Source organism: Babylonia areolata, chromosome 17, assembly GCF_041734735.1.
Source record: "Babylonia areolata isolate BAREFJ2019XMU chromosome 17, ASM4173473v1, whole genome shotgun sequence".
Classification (NCBI taxonomy): Eukaryota; Metazoa; Mollusca; class Gastropoda; order Neogastropoda; family Buccinidae; genus Babylonia; species Babylonia areolata.
In genome coordinates, this window is record NC_134892.1 from 15,873,918 (window position 1) to 15,885,844 (window position 11,927).

Here is an 11,927-nt window from a genome sequence, read left to right on the forward strand (position 1 = left end):
TTGTTGTTTTTTGTTTGTTTGTTGTTGTTGTTGTTGTTGTTTTTGAGGGGTTCGTTTTGTTGTGTTTTTTTTTTTGGTTTTTTGTTTGTTTTTTTGGTGGGGGGGGGTGGGGGGGGTTGTTTGATTGCTTTTTTGTTTTGTTGTTTTTGCTTTTTTTCGGTTTTTTGTTTGTTTTTGTTTAGTTATGCTTGTTTTGTGTTCTTTTTTGTTTTGTTGTTTTATTTGTTTTGTTTTTTGTTGTTGTTTTTTTGTTTTTGTTTTTTTGTTCTTGTTGTTTTATGGTGGGTGTCGTCCCGTTCATGTCGTTTCACTTTCAGTGATTTTTCGACGGGTCGTATAGCAATGCGACTTATTTCCTCATTTAGATGTGTGTGTCTGGGGGGCGAGAGGAGGTGGGATGACGAGTGTTTGGAGGCGGGGGGCGAGGGGCGGGGGGTGGGGGGTTGCAGGCTTTTCCTATCACACATATTTGACAGCTTGGTGTGAAAAACGCGGACGTTAAACGTGTATTTGCTGACCAAATTAAAGTGTGCATAAGGTTTATCATTATTATTATCATTGGTATTAGTATTAATATGTATACTAATCATTATTATTATCATTATCATGTTGTTGTTGTTGCTGTTGTTGCTACTGCTGCTGTTATCATTACTATTGCTCATGCTGTCTTTTCAGTCTTTTAAGTCATTGAGTATTTACGATACTTGAAATGACAATACACCAGCACATACAACAAGCCGAACAAAGCAACTCACAAGTCTAACAGTGACTATCGAAACCAACAAAACGGGAAATGATCAATCACACAGGAAGCGTTCATGGTGCGCCTATGGAATACGCTTGAATTATTTAGATACTTTCATTCGGTTGTAATTTAATGATGACACCCACGTTATGTGAAATAATAATGATAATAATAATAAGAAGAAGAAGAATGACGACGACGATGATGTTGATGGTGTGAATTTATACCCCCCCCCCCCCCCCCCCCCACCCCCAACACACACACACAAACCCCCATCCCCCCCAAACCCCCATCACATATATATATGATATATATATATATATTGGGTGCTACTGACCCTGTACTGCGTATTTTAGCGATAAATCTATTTGCAGTGACATGACTCCTCCCCTTGCCTGGAAATTCCTTTACGATCCTTCTTCCACCCCAGCCTTTCTCCTTGAAACAGTTTTCAATGGTAACCTTATCACATTCACTCAAAGGCATGGTTGATCCTTCCAAACTGAAACTTTGGACAGAACTGATTTTGGATACAGACGACAATATAAAAAATCAATAGACTTGACACCCAGACAGGCTATTTTTAGACTGACACTGATTGACAGATGCCAACACCTGGCAGCTGGCATGAACATGATGAAGGTCACATTGCACAGCTCTGATATTGGATTTTTTTTTTACATGCTGTTTTGAATTTGACAATACTCGCATAATTTGCATCCGAACGTTTAGATATTTTACAGACTTATTGATGATACCCTAAGGTTACTGTGTAAACATTTGCAACGAATTCGGTTTCTCTATCACTGAGAAAATACTTGTCAAAAAGCGGTTCACTTTTGGGGGGACACCTGATATATATACATATATATATGAAATAGGGCTCTATGCGCTTTGTAAAAACGGGTAAACACACACACACACACACACACACACACACACACACACACACACACACACACACACACACACACACACACACACACACACACTTAGGGGCTGGGGCGAATAACGACAGGGGAGTGGGGGTGATGGGTGTGGGGATGGGGGGAAAGTATCGAGTATCGACACACTGTCAGAGAAAAGGCAAATGGCAAAAAGGGTTTTCTTGTGCCCCCTGGGGACATCGAAACGTTACATACATACATACATACATACATACATACATACATATTTTACATATATCATACAAACAATAAGAGTGATGTCAAAAGAACAAAGAGAAAAAGAAACAAGAAACAAAAGGCCAACAAGCACAGACAATATACATTAATAATCAATTCATCCTCATCCATTAACAATAGACGTAACTTAACCGAAAGGAACTACAAATGGAAGAAACAATTGCTTTTAGTTTTAACAATATTCTTTTGTTTTGTTTTTTTGTTTTTCGGAAAATAATAAGTGTAATTCAATGGAGTTTGGGCGGTTTCTATAATATCTAGGTAAATACTTTCGTCTGTCACTTAAAAGGAAAAAAAAGGACACACAAACAAACAGTGAAACTCATCAGCAATTTCGTTTGTGGAACATTTATCACAGATTCTTTCGTTTCCTGGTAAATTGTTGAAGCGCTGACTATATTAACTGGCAAAGCGTTACGGGTTGTCCTGAACGTAACTAACTGGATAACACAGATATCTGGTAACACAGTAGCCTAAAGTAAGCATCTTGACCAAAATTTGGCTTAAACATCCCATAATTAACATACATTAATATCATTATCTATATGTCTATACCAGTCTTGCAAAAAAACTGTTCTTTCAAGCATATTCCCTTCATTGATTGACTTGTTATCACAGTTGGGCTGGTCACAGTGTGAAACAACACACAGCAAGCAGTGCACGACAATGTAGGTAAACGGATGAAGAAATAATTGTGTTTTATGTCCTGTTACATATACTAACGACTGGATATTTTGTTAAAGTTGGGGGGGGGGGGGGGACGTTCACATTTGAATGTTATCATTTTAAAAATCAGCAAGAAAGGGGTGGAGAGGAGGAAGAGGGGCGAGTGGGGGTTGTATGGTGAGTTGGGGGAAACAGCGCAGGTGGGTTGAGGAATAAAAGATGAATATCTGAAATAAACATTGAAACGAAATTGCTTAAAATGGAATTCGTAGAATGGTAGTCTCCATTTCACAAGAGAAACACGTGGTAATTAACGTAAAATTCTTTAAAATACCAAAAAAACGTCAACATTTGCCCAGTTTCCCCCAACCCTCTATTCATCCACATCTCCCACCCCTTCTAACCGATAATACTCATATGTATTCATGAATACTTAACAAAATGTCTTCAATCACCGATATGTGTGACGGGACATTAAACAAAAAAATTCCTCCTCCCATTGACTTTTGATGAAACTATGACGGACGCTATAGCCGAGTGGTTAAAACATTGGATTTTCAATCTGAGGGGCCCAGGTTCGAATCTCGTTAACGGCGCCTGGTGGGTAAAGGGTGGAGATTTTCTCGATCTCCCAGGTCATGTGCAGACCACAGCTGTCCAAGTTCTAAACAGAACTTAGCCGACAGCGAGCTCCCGTGGACAGCACTGATAGTGCCAGACCTGTAAACTTGTTCGGCCGCTGTGCCCGCCTAACCCTCTTCTGACCCTTCTTTGTCTTATATTAAAACGCGGCAATTTCCCACGCCTTTTGGGCGGGCTTGTGAGAGTACGCGAGATTCTGTGGCATTAAAGTTTGTACTGTCGGATAGTTCAGACATTTCTCTTTCTAGTGGTGGTAGTACCTTTCTCCATAGGAAGCGGTCTTTTAATATCGCAGCATTTATTTGTGAGAACTGTTTGCTGGCAACTGTGACTGGCAGTGGTGTATTTTTCACAGCAGAAATTCGTGAGTAGGGTTTCCTTCACCTCCTCTTCTCTCTCATTTTCTTTCTTTCCTTCCATATTTCGTTCTGTTTTCTTCCCTCTCTTTCTCTTGCTTACTCCTTGTTCTTCTTAGTTCACCACCCTCTCTCTTATATATTTTTTTTTTTTTCTCTTTTTTGTACTTTTTCATTCAGTATTCATTCATTCATTCTCTGTCTCTCTCACCAGAGGACCAGAATCTGTAACCCTTTCTGTTTGTCTTATTTCTTTCATTCTTCTTTTTGTTTCTTTCAACACGTGCTGTCCACTTATATCCTTCTCTCTCTCTCTCTCTCTCTCTCTCTCTCTCTCTCTCTCTCTCTCTCTCTCTCTCTCTCATCACTCATTCTTCGCACCGCATCTCTCGTCTTGCATTTATTCATTTTACTCTCTCTCTCTCTCTCTCTCTCTCTCTCTCTCTCTCTCTCTATTTATCCGAATTAAAGAAATCATTCTCTCTCTCTCTCTCTCTCTCTCTCTCTCTCTCTCCTCTCTCTCTCTCTCTCTCTCTCTCTATTTATCCGAATTAAAGAAATCATTCTCTCTCTCTCTCTCTCTCCTCTCTCTCTCTCTCTCTCTCTCTCTCTCTCTGGATTATTAAATAAATCGTTCTCTCTATCTATCTCTTTATCTGAATTAAAGAAATCGTTCTCTCTCTCTCTCTCTCTCTCTCTCTCTCTCTCTCTCTCTCTCTCTCTCTCTCTCTCTCTCTCTATCTCTCTCTCTCTCTCTCTCTCTGGATTATTAAATAAATCGTTCTCTCTCTATCTATCTCTTTATCTGAATTAAAGAAATCGTTCTCTCTCTCTCTCTCTCTCTCTCTCTCTCTCTCTCTCTCTCTGGATTATTAAATAAATCGTTCTCTCTCTCTCTCTTTATCTGAATTAAAGAAATTTCTCTCTCTCTCTCTCTCTCTCTCTCTCTCTCTCTCTCTCTCTCTCTCTCTCTCTCTCTCTCTCTCTCTCTCTCTCTCTGGATTATTAAATAAATCGTTCTCTCTCTCTCTCTTTACCTGAATTAAAGAAATCGCTCTCTCTCTCTCTCGCTCTCTCTCGCTCTCTCTCTCTCTCTCTCTTGCTCTCTCTCTCTCTCTTATCTGAATTAAAGAAATCGCTTTCTCTCTCTCTCTCTCTCTCTCTCTCTCTCTCTCTCTCTCTCTCTCTCTCTCTCTCTCTCTCTCTCTTTGTGTCACTGTACTCTCACCACCTTTTTCTCTTATCTCTCTTATCGTTTTCGCTCGCTCTCTAGTCAGCCCTCTCTCTTTACCTTGTCTCTCTATTCTCTTATCCACATCTCTCTCTTTCTCTCCCCCCGCTCTCTTCCTCTCTCGCTGTCTCACTCACTCTCTCTCCGCCCCCCTCTTTCTGTTCTCTTATCCTCATCTCTCTTTGCCTCATTAACTCTCTCTCTGCCCCCTCCCTCTCTCTCTCTCTTTCTATTCTCTTATCCTCATCTCTCTTTGCCTCACTCTCTCTCTCTCTCCCCCCCCCCCTCTTTCTATTCTCTTATCCTCATCTCTCTTTGCCTCGCTCACTCTCTCTCTCCGCCCCCCCCCCTCTCTTTCTATTCTCTTATCCTCATCTCTCTTTGCCTCGCTCACACTCTCTCTCCGCCCCCCACCTGCCCCCCCCCCCCACCCGCCCCCCTCTCTCTCTTTCTATTCTCTTATCCTCATCTCTCTGTCTCACTCACACTCTCCGTCACCACCACCACCCTCCCCCTCTGTGTCTATTTTCTTATCTTCATCTCACTTTGTCTCTGACTTTCTCTCCATCAGGGCAATCTAGCCCATCCAGCTTGCTGGGGGTAAAGAGTGAAAATTAATAACCTACTTGCAGCTCCACACTTGACCACGTTAACTGTCAGGCAATTTATGAAGTGGACAATTGATTAGGACTTTTTGATAATGTGCCAGTCCTTTCTTCTGACAGAATAATCAGTTTAGTGATGACTGAATGGTGATGACCACCACTTTCGCAAACCAGTCAGCAGACACTGATTTTTTTTTTTCTTCAAAATACTAAAGCTGCCATCCAGATATGTATCGTGACTGTTATTTGCTTCCATGTGTGTGATCGACTGAATCAGTGTGTGTCAGTGGAGTACTTGCACAAGCTACAATAGTTGAATCCTTTGACACGCTAACACAGGTTAGTGAGCAGCATGCCAATGTATTATACCGTGCTAGAAATGCATCTTGTGTGTTGTGCTAACTCTGTGAAATTAAATTTAGTGTGTTCAAAATGTGTCAGAATGCATGTGTTAACGAAATGGTGATAAGTATGCCTACTTTTTCGAACAGGTATCCTAAAAAAATAATTGGATGTTCATATTTGAGTTTCCTATTGTTTTTGAAGCTAAGACTGTATTCTTTAAAACCGTACTGTTAATAAAACGATTGTGGTGACAAGCAACGTGTTATCAGATGTTAAAGAAGATGTGTTGTTTTCTCTCTGTCCCGCTGCCATCGCTCGGCACAGCACACACCGCTCTGCTGGTCTTTCTCCCTCCCAACAGCTGGTAACAGCTAGAGGCGCGACATGGAAGAGCACCCATGGCGCTTTGTGCTGCTATCTCTTCCAGGCCACAGTTCTAACCATCCCGGCTGCTGCGTGTTATTTTTAATCGGTGCCTTTCCTTCCCGAGTTGAACCGCGGGGTCAAGTTCGCTACTGTGATGAACTGAAAGTTAACCGCTGAACACGTGTGAGACCTGCTTGTGCCGGAACCCCCTTCGTGTGTATACGGCAAGCAGAAGATCAAATACGCACGTCAAAGATCCTGTAATCCATGTCAGCATTCAGTGGGTTATGGAAACAGGAAAATACCCAACATGCACACCCCCGAAAACGGAGTATGGCTGCCTACATGGCGGGGTAAGAAAAAAACAAACGGCCATACACGTAAAAGCCCATTCGTGTACACACGAGTAAACGTGGGAGCTGCAGCCCACGAAAGAAGGAGAAGAAGCGGGGAGATAGAAAGACAAATACTGAATGGCTTTTTTAATATTATAATTATTATTTATTTATGTACGCTTATAGCTGACTTCATCAAGTTTTTGCGCCTTATATATATTATTAGTAGTGGTAGTTTTTTTGTTTTTTTTTTTTTTTTTTGTGGGGTGTTTTTTGTTTTGTTTTGTTTTTTGGTTTTTTTTTTGGGGGGGGGGTTCTCAAGGCCTGACTAAGCGCGTTGGGTTACGCTGCTGGTCGGTCATCTGCTTGGCAGATGTGGTATAGCGTATATGGATTTGTCTGAACGCGTTGACGCCTCCTTGAGCTACTGAAAACTGAAACTGAAAAAAACAGAATGGCAAAAGAATCTTCTTGTTATTATTATTATTATTATTATTATTATTATTATTATCATTATTGATATTATCATCATCATTACTATCATTCATTCTTCTTCCTTTTCTTTATGACGCCGCCGCCGATGATAAAGATGATAATGTTGATGATAAGGAGGAGGAGGAGGAGGAGGAGGAGGAGGAGGAAAAATGTACTTAATGGACCTCGTAAAATGGAAGTTGTTAATTAAACAAGCGAAAAAAAAACAACCGACAATGAATGTAAAACGTTAAACACGTTCCCAGTGACTTTTGATGAAACACATTCGTGCAGTATAAGCCTAATTGTACGGCAGTGACCGAAACGGAAAAAGGAGAAATATTAAAAGACTAAAATTCTTCGTAGTAGTAGTAGTATCATTATTACTATCATCATCATTAGTAGTATTATCAGTATTGTAATCACCATCATCATCAGCAGCAGCAGCACCACCACCACCACCATCATCATCATCATTGTTGTTATCATGATCATTATTATTGTCATTAATATCATCATTCTTCTCCTTCTTCTCAAAGATTGTCTACTTCTTCTCCTTCTTCTTCTTAATGACGACGACGACGATAATGATAAGAAGAAGAAGAAGAAGAACAACAACAACAACAACAACAACAGCAGCAGCAGCAGCAGCAGCAAGAAGAATTTAAAGACAAGTCAACACAATGAAAACATGAAGAAAACATAGACAGACCAACGAACACACATTGTTTTGTAACACTCACCATCGCAGATACACCACAGCCCGAGCACATAGACCAACATGATGACTGAGTTGGCCGCCATGGTTAAACTGGACTTTAACAATACAGACTGTTTCTGAGGTCTTCGGCTTATTTCCGTCCGACTCCCTTCCTTTCTGTCTCGGCATGTGTTGTTCCTCAAGTGTTCACTTCAAACATCGCCGTACTGCATTGCTATGACTTGTCGCTGCACCGCCATTCTAGTGGCCTCACTCCCATACCGACGGGCGCAATAGCCGAGTGGTTAAAGCGTTGGACTTTCAATCTGAGCGTCCCGGGTTCGCATCTCGGTAAGGGCGTCTGGTGTGTAAAGAGTGGTGATTTTTTCCGATCTCCCAGGTCAACATATGTGCAGACCTGCTTGTGCCGGAAACGCCTTCGTGTGTATACGCAAGCAGAAGATCAAATAAGCACGTTAAAGATTCTGTAATCCATGTCAGCGTTCGGTGGGTTGTGGAGCACAAGAACATACCCAGCATGTACACCCCCCGAAAACGGAGTATGGCTGCCTGTATGGCGGGGTAAAAACGTTCATACACGTAAAACCCCAGTCGTGTACATACGAGTGAACGTGGAGAGTTGCAGCCCACGAACGAAGAAGAAGAAGAAGACAAAGAGACTCCCACGCCGTTCATTCTCAGTCCCCCATACACGGCCACACCCCGGATCGTCTGTCGCGCATGTTAGGTCGACAGGAGGCCACACACCAGAAGAGACCCTGCACTGCCGATGAGTCACTTCGGTGCTGTTCAGTGGTGCCTGTTCTGATCTAACGTACTCAGGACACCGCCTACTGAGCCCCCCAACTGACGACAATAACGGCTTAGTCACGTGGCCAAACTGTCTCTCTCTCTCTCTCTCTGTCTCTCTCTCTGTCTCTCTCTTTGTCTCTGTCTCTCTCTCTCTCTGTCTCTGTCTCTCTCTGTGTCTCTGTCTCTCTCTGTTTCTCTGTCTCTGTCTCAGGGTCTAGACAAAGCTGCTGTTCACTGTGAATCAGTCCACACTTTTGCATTAAAGAGATTTTTAGGAGTAGATAGGCAAACGCCAAATGACTTAGTGTATGGTGAAACGAATCGATACCCGTTGTATCTAGTTTCTGCAGTCAGGTGTATACGTTATTGGTTGAGATTACTACAAATGGAACATAACAGAATACCCCGCAAAGCTTATGATATGCTATATGATTTAGATGCTAGAGGCAGAGTGAACTGGGTAACCAAGATTCGCCATTGTCTGTTTGAATGTGGATTTGGATTTGTTTGGTTAAACCAAGGTGTTGGCAGCATCCAGGCGTTTATCGGTGTGTTTCGACAACGTCTGATTGATTGTAGATGGCAGAAGTGGTCTGATCATATTCAGAATAGTGAAAGATTTAGTTTCTATAAGAATTTTTGCAGTGTGTCTGGTCTGAAACCTTACTTAGTGTTGAATATGGATAGACATTTAAGATATATGACGACAAGATTTAGATTAGGTATTACAGAATTAGCGGTCCATCATTACAGATACAGAACATGTAACGACAGTGATCTGACCTGTCCATTATGTAAAGAATCACAAGAAAATGAGATACACTTTGTTCTTTGCTGTCCAGCTTTAAGGAACATTCGAGAGGAGTTTATTCAGCCTAAATATTATAGTAAACCTACGTTGTTTAAATTGAACGAATTGATGTCATCAACTTCCCCTGAAGTTGTTCGCAAATTTTTACTATTTCTATACAAGCTTTCAAATTCAGAGAAATGGCTACTTCGTGAAAATGCTGTATGTATTCTTTTGTTTGTTTGTTTGTTTTTCTTTTATTGTTCTACACATTGAACTGTAATGCTGGTATATTTTGGTTTGACTGTGTTTATTGATGCTCACAGTGTCGTGATGTATTGTTTGTAAAATAATGTTCACATTCCCCTTCATAAGGGGCCTAGGCCTATACATGAATAAACCATCTTGAATCTTGAATCTGTCTCTGTCTCTCTGTCTCTGTCTCTGTCTCTGTCTCTCTCTCTCTCTCTCTCTCTCATCACCACAGTGTGAGACACCTTCCACAACAGCCTCTGATGCGGAGGTAAACAGTTGCCAACCAGAACTGCAAAAGAGTGGCTGAGAGAGTGAGTTGTGTCCCTTTAATTGATTTTTTCTTTTCTTTTATTTTTTGTAGGGGGCTGGGGGGTGGGGGATAATGGTCTTTTATGGTACTGTAATCAAATTCTGTTGTTCTGTTTGTTTATCTTTTATTTATTATTTATTCTTGTATACGCATATCTATCTTCCTAATGATGCGTTATGCGATAGTGGGTGATGCACTGTTGTTGATAGTGTGTCCTGGTGTGTATGTGTGTGGGAGCTGTTGACTAGGTGTGTGTGCAAGTGGCTGAGTTACTTATCATTTATGTTATCTTATTCATTCATTTATCTGTCTATGTGTCTGTCTGTCTGTCTAGTTAGTTAGTTAGTTTTTATTCCTTTCTTTGTTTATTTGTTTGTTCATTCATTTTTCATTTATTTGGTGTGTTACATGGCATGTTATTATGCGGAATATATTAATTATATTCTAATGAATATTGTAATGCATAATTATATTCATGAATATTTCTTGAGTGGCTGCGCTGCACACAATTTTAGCTTGTCCAATATTTCAGTGGCAGTGATTGTGCTTTATACATTGTTTAATGTCACATGTATGCGAGCCAAAAGAAAAAATACGGTGCATTTACAGACAATACGGTTATATCTTTCCTATCTTACTTTACTTTACCTTACCTTACCTTACCTTAATCATCTTACCTTACCTTACCTTATCTTACCTTACCTTATCTTATTCATCTTACCTTACCTTACCTTATCGTATCTTATTCATCTAACCTTACCTTACCTTACCTTATCTTACCTTATCTTTCCTTACCTTACCTTACCTTACCTTACTTACCTTACCATACCTTACCTTATCTTATCTTATTCATCTTACCTTACCTTATGTTATCTTACCTGATCTTACCTTACCTTACCATACCTTAACTTACCTTACCTTAATTTACCTCACCATATCTTATCTTTTTTACTTACCTTACCTTACCTTACCTTATCTTATCTTACCTTATTTATCTTACCTTGATTTACCTTATCTTATCTTATCTTATTTATCTTACCTTACCTTAAGTTACCTTGCCTTATCTTATCTTATCTTACCCTACCTTACCTTAATTTACATTACCTTATCTTACCTTATCTTATTTATCTTACCTTACTTTACCATAATTTACCTTACCGTATCTTATCTTATCTTATCTAATTTATCTTACCTTCCTTACCTTACCTTACCTTACCTTAATTTACCTTATCTTATTTATCTTACCTTACCTTACCTTAATTTACCTTATCTTATTTATCTTACCTTACCTTAATTTACCTTACCGTATCTTATCTTTTCTTATCTTATCTTATCTGAAACTGAGTGTAACAATTATTGAAACAGCCGGCCCAAAAAGAAGGCTACCTTCCCACTCAAATCGTGAAACATTTCCAAACAAATTAAGTAGCTTTCTTGAACACTGTTTTTCACCACTCCGAGTCCTACTGATAACTGTTTTATGAGATTATTTTCCTTCTTCGAAGTAGCAGTCATGCTTTCAACCAAGTGTTTTATGAGACCAAAAAATATCTTCACTTAATTATCGTTACCCAGTCCTTTTCATATTCTATAACTCCGGTAATCACAGAGAGAGAGAGAGAGAGAGAGAGAGAGAGAGAGACACACACACACACGTACTATACTATGACGAGCCCTACACCCTTCCCCCCCCCCCCACACACACACGTACTATACTATGACGAGCCCTATACCCCCCCCCCAACCCCCCCCCCCCCCCCCCAAACACACACACACACACAGACGCACGCACTCTCTCTCTCTCTCTCTCTCTCTCTCTCTCTCTCTCTCTCTCGCGAAAATCCCCATGTTTAAACGTTATATCAGAATCCTGTCTCTCTGAGCTGACATTCTGGAAATAAAATAAGCTGTCGCATGAAACACACACACACACACACACACACACACACACACACACACACACGAGCACACACACACACGCACACGCACACGCACACACACACACACACATACACAGAGTCAGTCTCAACATAGATGTATGCACATTTTCCTTTCATATGAGATGTAATAACTTTTTCACGCAATGTATATATTTACCACATTTTCTTTT

At 40.5% G+C, this 11,927-nt stretch overlaps 1 protein-coding gene across 1 annotated transcript in view; it reads right to left on the reverse strand.

The window, feature by feature from the left end:
* The window catches only part of LOC143291674 (uncharacterized), a 31,828-nt gene extending 23,993 nt beyond the window's left edge, over positions 1-7,835 (reverse strand). The window contains exon 1 of the mRNA XM_076601685.1: positions 7,693-7,835. Coding sequence (XP_076457800.1) covers positions 7,693-7,753 — 61 coding nt within the window. The 5' untranslated portion in view covers positions 7,754-7,835. The remainder of the gene's footprint in view (positions 1-7,692) is intronic.
* Between the last annotated feature and the right edge of the window lie 4,092 nt (positions 7,836-11,927).